Source organism: Pholcus phalangioides, unplaced genomic scaffold (genome assembly GCF_987345545.1).
Source record: "Pholcus phalangioides strain wild (caught in Gottingen) unplaced genomic scaffold, Ppha-v1.0 ptg000024l_1, whole genome shotgun sequence".
Taxonomy (NCBI): Eukaryota; Metazoa; Arthropoda; class Arachnida; order Araneae; family Pholcidae; genus Pholcus; species Pholcus phalangioides.
Window position 1 is genome coordinate 28,170,579 of NW_028301616.1, and position 18,359 is coordinate 28,188,937.

An 18,359-nucleotide genomic window follows, 5' to 3' on the forward strand; every position below is an offset into this window, starting at 1 on the left:
ATGGCCCGCAGGGTATAGTTGTATCAAGATTTCACTTACACATATTTGAAATTCGCGCGTTGTACATCAGGTTTCACTTCCAAACAGGACTTACGTCGCCATCTATTAATACATTTTCAAACCATGTCCACTTCATCTGAATGACCATACATCCCGCATTTCTTGGTTTTTCTGTTTTTTTGTCTGTCCTGACTTTTTTGGAAAAATGTCCTGGTTTTTCACGTATTTTCTACGAAGCTAACTTGACTTTTTATTCTTTAAAACAACGATTAAAATCATTTTTTCAACACAAAAATTACATCAAGATAATTACGACTACGAACAAGAATATGCATCTCACACATTTGTCTTTTTTTTTAATTCACTGCAATTTGAAGCGCTGCTTCATTTCCCGTGATTGGTCTTTTCTCTGATTTTTAGCATGAGTTGGCAACTTTTCTTATCTTTGGCATTATATTTTTTGGCAATAATTGGCAATGTCCCGTATTTCTAAGCTCAATTTCCCGTATTTTTCTCGAGTAAATATGGTCAGTTTACACTTCATATATGATTTCTGCAGTTTGGAATCGAAATATATGAAAAATTGTTTCCTTTTGTCTATGAAAATAGAAAATTAAAATTAGTTTTTATTTAAATACAGTCGAATCCCGTTTTAACGAATACCGTTATAGCGAAAATCTCGTTTTAACGAACACTTTTCTAAACTTCCACATAAGTTTACATAGGAACAATGCAAAAACCTGGAATTCCTTTATAACGAAATTTTGGTATAACGAAGTGATTTCTTCGGTCTCTTGGAGTTCGTTATAATGGGATTCGACTGTAATATATAAAAAATGCTATTTTTCTAAATTTTATTGGCAATTTCAAAAATATCTTTTGCAGGGATAATAGCGTAATTCTGTTTGAAAATACCCATTCCGTACTTGATGTTGTTTACATATTTCGACGCGATTTTCTTCTTCCTGCTGCGCTGATCAGTGGACATGGGATGAGTTGAATTCACTGAGTATTCTCAGTAGAATTAAAAATGTCGTCTAGAAATTTGAGCAGGCTCATCGTCTACAGGAGCTGTTACACGAGATGCGTTCCTGTGAACGACAGGCTGAAATTTGGCGATAGCTCAGTGCTTTTGGCAAACAGTTGCTGCGTCAACATTGGCGGTTGTTACGGCTCTCCGAGCCTCTCACTGGTGTCCAGAGTGTATCACCGGCTCGTGAGATGCTGCTCGACGTCCAAGATCCTCGCCAAACAGAGCAAGAAAGCGCAGCATCAAAGATCTTGTAGGAGCAGCGAGCGGACTACGAGCAGTGGCGGCCTCCATCTGAAATCGATAAAACTCAAGGAAGCCAAGAAGAGAGTCGCTTCCAAAGTAGAAGAACTGGTAAAGCCTTCTCATTCCGTGAAACTCCAGTCTCTCTGTATTTTTAATCATGCCCTGTTTACCCGATGAGAAGCTAGTGAATTATTTGAGTAATATCTATAGAATGTACATGCTCAACCAATGGCCTGCGAGACAAGTGTGGCCCACGACCTCAAGTCTAATCTTGTAAAAATAAACTGAACGGCACATTTCCAAATTACTTGAGGAATCACTGGCATATTCACATCACTTGAGTGACACACAGCACAGTTCCAGATCACTTATAAAACCTTTTCTTTCTTTCTTTTAAACCGGACACAACTCATGTCTATTGCCATTTATGGGCAATTTACTACATAGTAAGTTGTGCTGGAAGTGTAAGTGTAAGCGCGCCTATCAGTTCGAGTGCGTATCTAGTGTTGCGTCTGAATTTTCAGTGATACCATCTATGTTCCAGAAGTTAAGTGTAACGACTGAATATTTGTACTATTTATTTGTAGGCCTGGTTGCTTTCAATGGCGAGACTTTTTAACAGGGATATTGGCTTGCATTCGTACCTCAAGGTGTTTTTTTTTTTTTTTTAATCGAGCACAACTCAGGTCTATCGCCATAGGCAATTTTCTACCTAGTGAGTTGTGCCGGAAGTGTAAGTGTGTGTACCTAACAGTCTGAGTGCGTATCTAGTGTTGTGTATGATGTTTCAGTGCTGCCATCTATATCTCAGAAGTGAAGTGAGTGATGTGTAGTGACTGAATATTTGTACTGTTTGTAGGTCTGTTGCTCTCTGTACCTCGAGGTTGGGAACCGCAGAAAACCAACTTCAGTGAGTCTGCCACTATGACCCTCTCGACTTATAAAGCCTGCTTCACCTAACACCAATTCTGGCCATATTGTTACATTGCAATTTACTACCATTAATGAGATGGGCTGGAAATGAAAGCGTTATCTATTAGTGGTTGCCTCAAGCTCGTTAGGGGAAAATATCTTATCTATACCCTTGGGTTTGCACCTGGGACTGTGGCAACAACCTTCGCAGTGGTAGATGAGCATCTTATCACCAGGTCACTTGGGGACACTTACAAAACCTGAGCCAGCAAATTTACATATCACTTGAGTGACCCGCGACACAGTTACATAGCATCTATGCTGCCAGTTTCAGATCACAAACAACTGGCGACACATTTACAAGATCATCTGGGGGGGGGGATTACTTGAACAAATTAACCAGGATAGAAATTTTTGTTAGTTAAATCAAAGATTTTATTAAATCAGAGTTCGTTATGTCTGGGTTCGGCTGTATTTCGTTATGTGACTTTTTAACTAATGCATCCAATATCGCTCGGATAATTCAAAAGACGTATTTGTGTCGAAATTTATAGGATAGATATTTTTTTTTTGTTGCAAAAAAATTATCTTTAGAAATTCTTTTTTGTTCATTTGCGCTTTCTTCTCTTATTCAACAGAAGGAAAATGTGATGACTATTCCGAATGCCTTATGTGTCCTTAGAATAGTGGCAACACCATTTTTGGGTTATCTAGTTCTACAGGAGTTTTATACTGCATCGCTCGGTATTTTTATCGTTGCTGGCTGTACAGATATGGTGAGCACATATCTTTTATGTCAGTCTTATGAAAAGCTCTATGGAAAATTTACTGAGAAATATTGAATTTTATATAATTTTCCCCCTAGTTATAAACTGTAATGCAGAATTCTTTTTTTTTTTTTACAGATAGATGGTTACATTGCTAGAACGTTTCCGGGACAGCGATCTATGATTGGTAGCTTTCTTGACCCTGCAGCTGACAAACTACTGATTGCGACACTTTTCTTATCACTTACCGCTAATGGACTTATCCCTGGTTTGTTATAATAGCCATTTAAATCAATATCGGTTTTTGATTTAAAAATGTATTTGCATTTAATTTGATATTGTTTCAGGACTGTGTTAAGAGTATCATGAACACCTGGGCCAAGTGATTTTTTGGAGGCCCTCCCTCCCTCGCAAATTCACTACCTCTCAAAAATTTTGCCCAGATCTCATTTTTGTAAGATCACTTTTCTCTTGAGGGTCCCGGGGGTGGGTCTATCAAAATGTAGAATGCATTAAGATAACGCTGTAGTGTTTTGAAGCTTGTGCGGTATACATGCGCTGTATGGTACAGAATAGAAAATATCAGTATTTGTACTTTATGACAATTGCGCATGTCGGGAGACCAAGAAAAAGAGCAATATTAACCAATGATTTTAGCCATTTTTAACAGTGGGGGGTTTCTAATGAAAGGCTTAAAATATTTGAATGCTCTGTATAACAAGGCCAGAGCTGTCCAAACAGCATCCCGGGCATCCAGAAAATGGTATTCTAGGTCCGCCCCCCCTCCCTGCTTAAGAAGTACCAGTGTACTTATTTATACCCAGAAAAATCACCAACAAAAAAAGGAAATACTCAAATACATTTCGACATGCTATGGTTGTCGTCTTCAAGGGATAAAAAATATCTCGCTGATGGAGGAGCCATCCCACTTGGATTGATTACCAAATCTTGACTCCTGATTGCTCAGCAGAAAGAACAAATATACATCGGTCCAAGTCAAATATTGTGACCAGAATGAAGCTGAGCACCTGCATGTAATAAGGATCTTCTATAACATCCTTATTGGCTGCTTGCAAAATGGGGCTATCTTATTGGTCTATTCTAATTTTCTCACAGTTCCTGCTCGTAATGGACTTAAGCCATGGCACTGCGATTGGTGGTGTATTCCTCCCCGTTTTCTGCGGTTCCCAACTTCAGGGTGCAAATGCGAGCCGATTTCCCTGTTAAAAGCCACACACAGTCCAACATGTACCAATTCGTTAGAAGTTCTGCAGAGAAATATGGATGAGGTGCATGTCTGGTTTAGTAGTAGTGGTGTATCCCTCCCCGGGCAGCTTGAAATTTTTTTATCCTTTGAAGACGACACCCATATCATTCCGAAATGCAAAAGGAGTTTTTTTTATCTTCCTTGTATTTGCCTTTTTTTTGTTGGCAATTTTTCTGAGTATTATTAAGCAAAGTTTACCTACTCTTCCATACATATTTATATCTTATATAGTATCACGTCAAAACGTCGCCAACAAAAAAACCCTGGTCAGATGTCATCTATTTCATATATTGTTATACATTTATATCGTGTTGACTAATAAAGAGCAGGGTATATCCTTAGGGGAGGTATAAGGGTAGGGGGAACCCTATTTTTTTTCTCCGCCAACATTGTGTCTTGTGACTTTCATCCTCTCCTGTGCTGGTACATTTCCTTCTACTGCTATTTCCCATGGTGAGCAGAAGGAACGGTGTGAAATTTGTTTGAAATCTTCATAAAAATGGTATCTTAATGTTGCACTTACGGCTGTTCTGATGCACAAGTCTTAACGGGGTTTCACATTTGTCCATTATCATTGTATATTTTACAAAGTAACAAAGGGAAAATTTCATGCATCGCCAAATTAGAGATAGTAGCCAACCTCTGCTACTCCACCAATGGCAGTCACATGGTGGCATGTTCACGTACGCTGTGTGAAAGAAATGAATAGACGTCTTCTCTACAATTTATCTCCTTTAAGGATATACCCAATGGCTCTATCTACATTCTAAAGTAGATCTTCTAATAGCACAGGTGCCAAATATCCAAATATACTTTATAACCAGGCGCAGTCTCACAAGGTCTTACTGTATTGTTTACAAACTGACTTAATTTTATGAACCAGTGGTTTTGTTTTTCCATTATAGTCACATTGACATCTATGATTATACTTCGAGATGTTTGCTTATTCTCTGCCGGTTTCTACATCCGTTATCTTTCGTTACCACCACCGGTAAGTGAATTTGTATTTCTCCCCACCCCTCGTTCATTTTCTAAATTCTTACGCTTCAAAAGATAAGTATAATCAGAGATCGAATTTTTTCCCTCCACATTATCTTTATTCATTTTGCTTTATGATAGTTTTAAATTTATATGGGTTTTTTTTTACAATAGTATTGATGAAGGGCAGTGCCGTAGCATACTTTCTCTGGTCCCCTGGGCAGACTTTACCTTGGGGGCCCTTCTTGAAAGGGCTATTATTATACAAAACAAATGCAAACTTTTGTGGGAGATCCCATTCGGCTAGGGCCCAGGAGCAGTGCCCCGGCCTAGTTACAGCCCCGAATCAGGTTTTGACTTCAGTCCCAAATCCTAGATGCCAAGGTGACTAAAAAATCAGTATCGATGTCTAAAAATGTTCCATTAGTGATTAGCTGGTTACTAAATTCTGAGAGAAAGAGACAAAATTTTTGGAGTACAAAAGCCTATTTTTGATAATTATTTTTTATTTAAAAAACAAACGCTTGTATTGTAGGATATCCAGCTGGCAGTAAAATTCTTTTATTTATCAAGACCTACCTTAACAGAATGTAGTATAGTGAGTGGGCATTTCAAAAGCCTGGGGGGGGGAATTTTAAAACCCACCACCTCCAGATGATGTATACAGGGTGCATAGCTAAGTCGTCGACTGGCAAACTGTTCGTCCTAGAAGCGTGCTTCCAGTCAGGAAAAATATCGGATTACCGTTGCAATTTTTTATGTTACTTTGTCTTTCTTTTTTGACTCAAAATAAAGTGTTCTTGACTCTGCCACGAAGGTGGGCTGGAAGATATCTTGGCAACGGGATAAGTCCAGTAGCAAAGTTCTGCTGTTCATTCATTCATGGCTTGGGAAAGTAGAGGTCCTCCAAAAAAAAAAAAGTTTCAAACATATTTTTTCCAGAAATTTTTTCCTTCTCGTGATTTTTCCCCCTATTCAAATCAATTTTTTTTTCAAGGGAAAAAAATTGTGAATCTGACATTCTGTATCATACTAACACTAATACTCGGCACTGCCCAGGGTTTTCTTCATATACTGGGAGAATTGACAAACCATTGTTTGGGAACCAAGGTAATAAAAGTATACATTCCAAAAGTCATTGTTACTGGACAATTTTTTTACCCTATCGGGCATTTATCTAACTCTGACGAACTTTTGAAGTAGCCTATTGTAAAGTTGGAGCCTGTTTCGTACACGTGCAAAATTGGGCAAAAATTGGTGTGAAATTGTAGATTTGTTTCTAGAACATACACACAGAAAACAAATTTTATACACGGAAGTATTTCCTTTTACTGTGCCATCTGTGAGGGAAATTTGAACTTTCATTTATTGAAAGGAACTCTAGACCATGATAAGTTATGTTAGTGTAAACTACACATCTTTCTATGTCAATAAGTTGATTTTTTATCAATTTTGATATTTATTCTTTGTAGATATGGTCTGTGCTTGATGCCATTTTGTACTTCATAGGGCAATGGAATTCAAAGAAATCCTTGAAAAAACGAAGTTTCTAGAAGAAACAGACTTCTGTAGTTTTTCACTATTTGCCATAGTTCAGTATTTTATGGTAGAAATCTGTGGAAACTACAAATTCCATAGTAGTTGGCAAGTATACCTGAGGCCGGCAATAGAAATTTGAAGTTTCAAAAAGCAATATTTGCTGAGATATTTGAATTCAAAAATTGGGGGAACAGCATAAACAAGGGGGGAAAGCACTTTCCGCTAGTTTATGTTGTTTTTTTTTACCCCCAATTTTTCTTCATTTTGGAATTCAAATATCTCAGTGAACTTTTAGAAATTTGGAATTTCTTTTGTTGACCTCAGGAGAGACAGGGCAACAACTTTTTAATTTGGTTTTTGGGCACACGGGGACTGTATAAAAAGTTTTTTTTTCATTTTAATTACTATACAACTCCTTGCAACATGAATGATGTATCTGAGGTCCACACGTTATTTGGATACGTTGGAAATATGCCTCTAGGATCAACAGTTTGCCAGTAATTTGTAGTTTGAGGAGTAATTTGTAGTGTAGGTACTATGCACCCTGTACATGTTTGCTTCAACGTTCTTCTCAAAAGCATATATAGGGAATCAGAATTCTATTGCATTTGCTTCAACATTCTTCTGAAAAATACAATAGAATCCCGATTTCCTTCCCTTGGAAACTGTTTTCCATGTCAGTAAACACTCTATTATGAAATCGGAGAATTGTGTTGTCATCCTGAGACTCCAATTTAGCAATCATGCGTAGAAAATTTTAGTCCCTGATTTCAATTTTTTTTGTCACAAAAGTGACCTGGATTTGTCAAGCCCTGCATTAAGGCAAAAAAGCTGATTACTGTGCAGTTTTAATTTTTTTCCCCAAAGTTTTTGTTCCTCACACATTGGCACTCACTGTCATTGACGCATGGTTCTTCTAACACCTCCCCCTACACTGTAAGCAAGCTCTTATGAGACCATATTTTTGTATATACATACCATTTCAGATAAAATTGACATGTGTTTTAATTTTTGTTCACAGAAAACCTTGAGTCGTTATTTCGATGCTTCGTTCGCTACAGCACACTTAAGCCCGACAACTATCAGCAAAGTAAGTTACTAATTACAGTTTTTCTTATTTCTGTATTCTGCAATTTTGGAATCTGTGTCACAAAATAAATAATAAGCTCCTACTGCAAAAAACTTATGTATAAATTTTATTTACTTTTAAAATTTAACAAGTGTTGTTTTTTGTTGTAATTGTTGTGAATATTTTGAATACCGTACTTCCATATTATCCGAGAAACCTGAGCCAAATACAGTGATTTCTTATTCTAGTTCTAGTCAAAATAGACTTAAGGGGTCACATATCTCTTAACATGGGAAAAAGTTAAAATACCATTAAAAATATTATTCACCCATTAGTTTATTAGAAATTTTTTCACATATTTTTGATTAAATATGCTATCCTATGCTGGTATAAAATTGTACATATCTCTAATACTTAATTTTTTTAAATTTTTCAAAAAATACATTAAAAACAGCTTGCACACACATGATAAAATGACATATGAAAAATGTCATCATTTTATCGTGTATGCTTTTATATGCACACACATGATAAAATGATATTTTTATGCAACAAAAATCTGTGGTTTATCCATGAATAATGCCCATATCTGTATAACATATTTGAATGATCTTCTTTTAGGTAAATACTCTAGTTCAGCTATCATTGGTTGCTTGTTCACTCGCTGCTCCAGTGTTTGGCTATGTGGATCATTACCTATTTCCTGTGTTGTGGTAAGTGTAGCCTAACATAGGCCTGTTTATGATTAGTATTAGGTCTCTGATGGTTTTGTATCGTGCTGTTCTGATCTTGAAGCCCAAAAATGTGACAATGAGAGAATGCATGAAACAAAAGTAAATAGATACTTCACCTTGTGGTTTTTTTTGTCTATCATTCTGTATGTGTGTATTAGTCACAGGACTAGTGGCAGTGCAAGAACAAAATGAGAGCAGATATTGCCCTATGAACCCCCCTGAATGTATTCCCTTGCCCAGAGCATCTGCAACACATTGAAAATTGTTTTGTCCCTTCCAAATTATTGACAGTCTTGTGTGATTTGCAGTGCTGTCCATGACCTCTTGAGTCAGAAATCTTCCATGCATTGATGAACTGACACAAGTGAATGTGTGTGTGGGATGCCCTTTCTTAAACTTTTTGTTCCACTTTCCTACCTATTCCTTGCACACATGACATTCTTGCATTACTAATACTTGTAACAAAATTACATGAGGCAAACTTTAAAAACTGCAACAGATGACATTTTTCATTCTGCCAAAAATCAACTTATATAAACTCCTCTGATTCTTGAGGAAAATGCCCCTTCTCTTGTTACACGCTCTCATGTTCACACATAGAAACATGTTCAGTCATTGCTTCATTCTGTGTTTGTTATCAGTTCAGGAATCCGTGAATCAAGTTATACCCTTGCTGACTCTCCTGTCTTTCATTCGTGTAATTCCAAATTTTATGCTGGTGTGGAATTCTGTGGCAAAAAAAATGGTTTCCATAAATTATATGCTCCCCCACCCAGCCCTTGTGCATTAAGAAAAAAAAATTAAATTTATGTTTAGTTTGTGCGTGTATGTGTGTTAAATATTTCAGTTTTTATTTTTTTTATCAAAACAGGTACGTTACAGGAACGACAACAGTGTTATCTGCAGCCAGTTATCTGTATTCCAAAGACACGTATAAACTAGTTAATGCTAAGAAGAAGTCTGGATCTTGAAATGTCATTTCCCTTTAAAGATCACAAGAAATGTCTAAGTCATGTCATCAAAACTGTCACTGTAAAATGTGTGCCATTTTATATTGGAATTTCCCTCTGGAAACTGCTCCTGAGCCAATACTTCGATCGAATTTGTGGTAAAATTGCAATAAGTGAATAATACTTAAACAGATCTATATTTCATGATTGCTAATTTGTAAATGACATTCAACAAATAGAGAAATATACATATATATTTTATATGTGCTCCTTTCTATCAAGTTTTTCCTCCAATCTGAAATCCCTCAAACATAGTTGCCAACTTTGGAGAATGAAAGTTACAGGGATTTTCTCCATATATACACAGACTCGTCTATACAGTGATTATATAAAGGGTTTTTTTTTTGTTTTTTCCAAAAATATTTGAAGGATTTGTCATTAATGAAAGTAAAATATATGAATTCTCGTCCCTTTCATGAGCATAGGTATGCAAGAGGTATGAGAGGGTGTATAGAGGTGACTTATACATGGACTCGATAATCCAGCCCGTCCAGTAATCTCCGGTTTTAGGCAGATTTTCTTCCAGCATAGATGGGGGAAAACATGTCATTGCGTGTCTGTGTAGAAGTTTATATTATTCAAATGGGCTTTTTTTTTAGTTAAATTCCAGTGATTTTGGTAATCTGGCACCATGGCCACAACTGCAGGGAGTGCCCCAGGCACTGGATCAGAGGTTGTGCACATTTCACCCTTCAGCATTATAAGGAGGCAGGCCCGTCATTTCGGAAGGTCAGGGAGGGGCGCTTGACCACCCCGACTGTTAAAAATGCACTAGAAATGTTATATATATATATGCATACATTGAGTACATGTTCTTTGCCCCCCCCCCCTGGAAAAAGTTGAAATGACGACCCTGCAAGGGGGCGCCAAAATGCATACTTACCCCGGTTAACCAAGCATCCAGTTGCGGCCCTGTCTAACGTATCCTGGTCCGATGTGTGCCTGATTAGCAAGATTTTACTATATATGTGTGCGCGTGCTATGTATTGAAATCATCAGCATCATGCCCTCCTCAGACCTCTCTACTCATGTTACTCTGTGGAAGTTATTTTCCAAAAATGCTTTGTGTGTTTCAATAGGGATACATATTTGCATTTCAGGCAATATTTCAAACTTAAATACCAAAATAAAGTATCCAACCAGCTGATTAAAAAAAAAGATTTGCACATTCGTGCTACTGGCATGCAGGGGAAGATATGTGAATTGATTTCATTCTTTGTGCCCCACCTAGTCTTTCAAGTCTATCTCTGCCCCCTTTAGAACTTGGCATCATGCTTGCCATTGCAGAATAGTGTGAAGTTGCCAATTATCACCAAACAATAGAGTAGATATTTTACCATTACTACACTCTAATCAAAATTATATCAACAAGAAATCACAATTGCACCAAAAATGGGAGAAAACAGACTAAATAGGACGTTCGGTCATACAGGTCATCTTGTCGATATGACTGTGGAAGGGCTGAATTGACACACAACCTGTTTGGCTAATTTTGTCTTCGCACACGAAGTATTTCTTCTTGATTTGAAGCCGTGTTGGCAATTTACTTTACGCATGTGATGATCCAGTTACTTTTGAAGTACACCAGGGCTGGAGAAATCGCAAAAAAAAATATATATAGGTGCCAGAAAAAACTTTTTACCTGAAGAGAAAGGTCCAAAATAATGCTTCTTTTGACTTTTTTAGGGCATAAAGACAGTCTTTCATATTGGCAGATATACTGCTATAAATTCCAAACATTTTGCTCTACTCTGTGCAATTTAGTAACTGATACAAAATTTTAGGCACCAATACCAATTTTTTAGTTGCCATGGTGACTGGGATTTGTCCAGCCCTGGGATACACCCTCATAGACACATAATTGACGCACAGATTCTTCTCTGCCAGCTCGAAGGTGCTGAGAGTGAAATTATGAAATTGTGTTTGTAAGATATTTAAGTAAAGAAAAACACTGTGTAAAGTATTAAAAAAACTCATTTATTAATACATAAATTATGAAAATTGTAATAATTTATAACATATACATACACTACATCCACATTTTATTAAGAAGTATCTAACAATATACATGATAATATATTAAAGAAATATTTAATCAATAAAATTTGAGTTCTCAGATCTCCCAGCGTCAAAAACGAAACATTACTTTGAACACCGAGGTCATATAATTGTACATTACATAAAATATACAAATAACATTTGCTTTGAGGTCTAATAACTTCCAATTCATTGACTCGAAATACTGATTATTTTACTTGTACATAGATCACACACACATTGCTGAGTTTGCAGTAATGTTTATAAATGATTTTTTTTTATGGCAGATTAGTACAATATTCAAAGCGCTAACATGAGTTTTCATCATTAGTTAATTGAAAAGGGGGAAACAAAAGCAGCCACAGATAAGCGATTTCTGTTTTTTTAAACAGGGTTCATACTAGTCAGGGAAAATAGCCCAGTTTTTTTGTTCTAAAACCGGGAAAATTGTCACGATTATCATCTGATTGAAAAATAAAGATGAAAAAAAGGGAATTCTGATAACATCATAAATATTGATAATCCATAAAAAATATTGCAATGCATCACAAAAACTATAGATGCCTAGGAAAAACAAGGATTTCTTAAGTCAGCATGGAAAAGTGTATTGCTGAGACCTTATTGTAACTTTCTAATGTTTCCAGAAACATCGTAACTATGCATCATAGACAGCCATGGGTACAAAGCTCAGTTGTGACAATTTCATAAGTTGTCTCTTCAGTTAGCAACGGCTGATGACGCATATGTATATTTTAATTTTCCATGTGGGTATTTTTATTTGAAAACAACGAGTTGTAAAAAAAACTGTCTTTAATCTTGTGTGGGAGGATGAAAACCTGAATCTTCAGTAGGCTGATGGGATCAAGCAGTTAAAAATGACCTGTATAAAGCGTGGTGTCAGCTTTGCTGCAAAACTTTCAACTTGAGCACCATGGGCAGATAAGTTATTCAGAACCATGCCAAGCATGTGAAATCAGAGGAGTTCAGTGAACAACTCACGATTTCTAAACCTCTCAGTTCTAGTGCTTATGCGAGTGCAAGCAAACTGTAAAGAATTGGGATGCAGTGAAATCATCTTCGACTAATTATGTCACAACAGTAAAGGCTTAAATCTTGTGGGCATTGAAATTGCAGAAAAGATAAATCTTTCATTCCTTGATTGTGTTCCATTTTCTATCAGGCGTATTTGAAAAGCATAAATGCGTGTAAAAAAATAATAATCTATGATTATGATATTGTAATTAATTAACATCATTCATTTCATAATATAATTATTTTTTGTAAATTTGTATTAATTTATATAATTTGTAAATTTTTAATAATTTATATTAATTTTTTATTTAAAAAAACCTGGAATTTTTTGAAAATTCAACTGGAAAAGTCAGGGAAATTTTTTGACGAAAATGAGTATGAACCCTGTTTAAATGGATAGCTGAAAATTTTTTGAGCGAGTGTCCTAAATATTGATGTTATCTCAAAACTTCATCATCTATCGAAGACGTGAAAAATCACTTTTTATTAGCCAAATGGTTATAATGTGTTTATCATTTCTAAGGCGTAGAATTGTGGATGGGATATAACTGATTTAGCATTTATTTAGAGGTTTTACTTTATACCAAAAAAGAAACGGGATAGGTTTATTTTGCAGCATTGATTAAAGTATGAAAACTATTTAATCATTCTTGTCCCACTGTAGTCATTTTATGCACATGATAACCAATTAGACCGTGACAAAAATACTTAAATAACTTTTTTTTCTCTCACCAGGGTCATTTCACACACACACTCATTAAGGACGACCAAGACCTACAGTTTTTGCAGATTCCAAATATATTTTTCCCAGGTTTTCCATTGACAATTTATTGTACTAACCGCTATGAATAGAGACTTCTTGTTACAGCCTTGCCTTTCACCAGATCACAGTAGCATGTTTCTTCCGCAAGTGGATGCAGAACTGGAGTTGTAATCATCAAGAAAGAAGCCGATAATGGCAGAGTCATTTTCAAATATACAAAACCACCAGACACCATCATACATGTGTTTTTTGTTGAAAAAAAAATAGTTCCTACATATGTCAGTTTTTGAAAAGAAAAATTGGGCCAGTTTTACCAACTCCCCCTTCTGTAGGAGGGGTGCACGTGGAACTAGTTCCATCACGCAAGGTGGGCTCAACCTGACCCATGAAAAAAATACATCTTTGCGCATCATGTCCCCCCCCCCCCCTACACTCAGGCTGAGTAGTGCACAGAGACCTACTACACACACAAGCACAGGTTTTTTTAAACCTCTATCCATATAGGACCAATTTTTGGTGCCCCCAATGATGGGTTTTTTGGTCAACAAACTTTTTTTTGCTCTTTCAACTCAGATTTGACACCCCATAGAGTCACATAGCCTAAAATCAACCGCCTCGCCTACAAGCTGAATGTGATCTTTTCAGAGTGTGGCCGGCAATCGAACCAGTATCGCATATCTGGCCAGCAGACTGAAATATTGCACACCCATGCCTTCTCGCCCACGCAGTATAGCCATTAATACAATAGAAAAATATTTTTTTCCTGTCTAATAAAGTGTCGGCTGAATAAATGGGAAGAGGAAAAAGATTTTGAAGGGTTTTATATAAAATTGTTTTCTTATTGCAACTTTTATATCTTAGAAACATAAATTTTTTTTCTAAAATGGGTCCAATTTTCAGGGGTAGACTTATACCAGTTTCACTTTTTGCTCTTTTAGTTGTCATTAAATTTGGGCGAGGGGAGAAATTATACACAAGTATATACGGCACTTTGATATGTTAGCATTGATGCTTCCACTAAACTGGACGTACTGCACTTCATTCAAACCCAGGGCAGCAACTGGAAACAAAAATGTGCTTTGTTGCCCAAAGCAAGCATTAATTTTGTCTCTCTCTGTAATTTTGCATGAACAAAAGAATAAATTTCACATTTTGACGAACCAGACCTGCCAGTCCATACTTAGTTGTGGTCCTCCTTGAACCTAAAGTTTTAGGCAGATTTTCAATGACTGCACATTTTTCAAAGCAAAGATTAATCAACCGAAAATTGGGGTGATAAACACTTGCCATATGAAAAATTGAAAGTTGTCATAAAATATCCTAGTAAATAAGCTATGAAATCAAATGTAGAGCACATATTTCAGTGTTATTTTTAAATTTGCGATAAAAAATCAACTCTAGATTCTAATTTCACACCATTTTTTTCCCGTCCTTTTTCTTTACAAATAAATCAATCGAAATTTAAAAATTACATGAAATTCACAGCACATTTATAAAAAAGTTATGCAAAATAATACTGAGTTGATCAATGAGATTCTAAGCTTTTTTTTTAAATGCTACTAAATGCACGCCGAAAAAAAAAAAATCAGCATTCAACGTCATGACTTTTTTTTTTAAATGCAAATGAATTTCTATACAACCTTGTAAACACATGAAAAATAGCTGTCAAAAGTAGATATTTTGTTGTTTTTTTCCTCTATCTTTTCTGATTCTTGCTTACTCAAGACGATCCACCGTGTTTTAGATGGTACAGAAGATGGATGTTGATAGGACGGTTTGTTAAAAAAATTTTTTTGGCTTTAAGTTTCTTCCAAACTAACAATCGAAGTTTCAGATGATTCGTCTATGAACAAAAAGAAACGGAAAGAAAGAAATTAATACCAAAATCAAACTAAAATAAAATTGTAAAGTACTTCATAGTATCAAAATCCTATCAACATCCATTTCATCAGTAAAATAACATGATAACGAGTATGTTGTTATAGCAATTTAAGAGATTAATTTGTTTTCAGAGTTGCTCTCACACCTTGAAAAAAAAACTTACCTTAAAGGAAGCTTTTCAATTTAAAAAATATTGAGATCGTGTTGATTTCTTCAAATCTTTAAATTCATAATATTTGTTTATAATAACTACTGCATACTATGAGCATCACACTGCTTTATCTGTCGTATTTGTCCAGGATTAAAATTTTAAATAATATTTGCATGCATTCCGAAAATTGTTTCTAATTTCATTATTGGTAAATAAACTTTGCATTGGTTACCTCGTATTAGTAAGTCCCTGGGCAAAGCAAGCATTTGGAAGGCACCCGAATAGTTTCAATTTTGGTGCAACCTGAAATTAGGACCTGGGCAAAGGTCACACTTGCTTTTAAGGACAGGAGCAGCTTGTGCAAGGAGGTGTGGTGCAGTCTAGGCTTTTGTGTTTAGATATATTTTTATGTGAGATTACATAAATTTCTAAAATGGAAGAGTAAAGGTCATCGTAAGTGCTGAAAGGCAAAAATATTGTAAATCGCAAAAAAAACCCAACTGTTTTTAAAGCCCGTAGGAACGCTCACACTTGTGACCTCTTTAGATGCTCTTTTGAACTGCTTTTCACGATGACAATGCTGTAAAACATCGCTCACTTGACACTTTGTCTTCCCCCCCCCCAGTACTTCCCTCGTTTCCGCCCTAGAGTAGGTATTTTGGGTTAACCCATGGTTCAACTCTGTTGAAACATTATCTATTTTGCATAATTAAGAACGATGAAATAACTCTGGACTAAAAAAATGAGTTTCTTTAAAAGCGGGACGTATGTCAAGGAATTTCTAATAGACAATGGTACACAACTTTGTACGGATAAAAACCATGTTCATCCTTGTGTGAGTAACCCAGACTAAATCTCTTTAAGCCTCCCACTAGGGTCGTCTATTGGGGCAGCATATCAGGGTTTGCACCCGGGTGGCAGGTGAGCTCAAGCCGCCCCTGATTGAGGAAACCAGCTTCAATTGGTGCGAGGGAAAATTCATGCTAATATTGTAAGAATGCATACATTGTACTATAGCCACATGATCATGGATTTTATGCATCGAGGCATTCAATTAAAAAGTCTCTGGAAAATATGTGGATTATGTGTATGTAAACTATGACACTTCCATCTCCAGGTTATTGTTTCAAGTTGATAGTATAGTAACTTTCTCTCAAATCGAGCACAACTCCTTTCTATTGCCATGGAGAAAATTTGCTATTGCATGAGTTGTGCCTAAAGTGTACATCTACTATTATGTGTGAATTTTTGGTACTTCTATTTTTTTTGTCAAAGTAATGAAAAATCTGCATATTATATATACCAGTAATACCACCTTCTCAGCAGTTTTTATTAATCAAAAATCATTTTTACCCCTCTAAATTTTTTAAATGGGAGAAAATGCACTATAGGCAGGAAAACATACTATAATTTCCTCATGCAAATTTCTGGTATAGCTATCTGTATCTTTACTAATGAAATCTTAACCAATGAAAGGGATTGTGGGGTCACATCCTTGAAAAAAATCAACTTGCATTCATGTACAGGCCATCCAATATTTAAAAGATATTTTTTGTTGTTTTATTTCAAAAGTATTCTTTCATTTGATTTTTGTTGCATCATGGTCATTTTCCACACATGATGTTCAAGGCACCTGACTGGGACCTACAATTTATTGGGGATTCCAGATGACAGCGTTTGATATTTTGCCTTTTTTATACTCAATCCCTTGTTGTGGTAGCAATCTTTTTTATGTGGTCATGTTGTCACAGTTTCTATTGTACCCCTGCATCATGGAAGAGAGAGAGAGTTTTTGACAAAGACAGATCAGGTATCAACTTTAGGTGAGTATCTTATTGACTTGGGCTACCAATGAAAGGGATGAGTACTCATAACATGTATCTTATCCATCTGGGCTATCTACACCATGACACCTTTACTTTTATTTCTATCTGTCTCAGAAGAAAAGCTGCAGATAATACAAAGCAATCAAGAGAAATATAAAAAAAATATTAGATGCTTTATTATTTACAGATTGCAAAATTAAGGTATGTGAATTAAATGTGCATGTAAAATAATAAGCGGTGAACTCAAAGTTTTATGTTTTGTAACTCACGAAAATTCAAGAATTACACCCAATTCTAGAAAAAATGAATTCATTCAAATATTTGGAAAAAACGAAAAATGATTTTTGTTGCAACAATTAAAATATTGAAAAAATTTTGATTTGAGTATGCCAAATTTCTGTATTTGATGCAATAAAAAAAGGTTATGCTGTACATCTAGAGCAGAGGGTCTTCCATGCATGGTCCACTAAGCTCTTTGATAATGTGTGTATAGCATAGCTTAGTGGTCTGCACGCATGGGCTTCATTAAAATGTCAATTAGCTCATGCTGTTCAAGGCACCTAATCTAGAGAAAAAATAGGTTTTTCTCAATCAGGGTTTAATCAGATGTCAGGTGGTTGATGAATATATTGACAATCTAAATATTGGAATGTTAAATTAATTCCCCATATGAATATCAAATACAAAAATTTATCCAGCATTCAATTTCTACTTATAAGATTTGTCGGGATTGTAAATTGCAATGAAAATACATTCCAACAATAAGGACAATGCTACAGTTTCTTGCAAGTTAATTTATTTCTTGTACTTTTTTTTCCTGATAATCTCATTAATACATTACAACAATAAATAAATCACAGATACAACATGTACGACCAACTGCTCAATAACCGCATTGTGCTGATACAGCTTATAATATTCATCGATCCTGCGTACAAGAAATAGTCTGTGCAAAGGACAGTGTTTAGAAAGGAAAAAAAATCATATTACACTCATTTGGCTGCAACAAATAACTCAAGTTTAATATGAGGAAGATAATATTTCGAGAAAAGAATGTATATCATTTAAAAGTTGTTTATGCAGCTGTAGAAAATTCAAATCCTTTTCAAAATGTGTA

At 35.7% G+C, this 18,359-nt stretch overlaps 2 protein-coding genes across 3 annotated transcripts in view; one reads left to right on the top strand and one right to left on the bottom strand.

Annotated features, from left to right (window-relative positions):
- The first annotated feature begins 928 nt into the window (after positions 1-928).
- On the top strand, positions 929-9,755 carry CLS (cardiolipin synthase). The gene is made up of 7 exons (XM_089250651.1): positions 929-1,384; positions 2,827-2,964; positions 3,094-3,223; positions 5,128-5,213; positions 7,761-7,829; positions 8,430-8,521; positions 9,414-9,755. Exons 1-7 carry the CDS (start codon positions 1,031-1,033, stop codon positions 9,511-9,513), a joined length of 969 nt encoding a protein of 322 aa, XP_089106777.1. The 5' UTR covers positions 929-1,030; the 3' UTR covers positions 9,514-9,755.
- Positions 9,756-15,067: 5,312 nt separating this feature from the next.
- bbc (choline/ethanolaminephosphotransferase 1 bbc) overlaps positions 15,068-18,359 on the bottom strand; it is a 32,687-nt gene continuing 29,395 nt past the window's right edge. For both annotated transcript variants that reach the window (XM_089250648.1, XM_089250650.1), the window contains exon 9: positions 15,068-15,227. In XM_089250648.1, the coding sequence (XP_089106774.1) occupies positions 15,184-15,227 (44 nt within the window). In that variant the 3' untranslated portion in view covers positions 15,068-15,183. The remainder of the gene's footprint in view (positions 15,228-18,359) is intronic.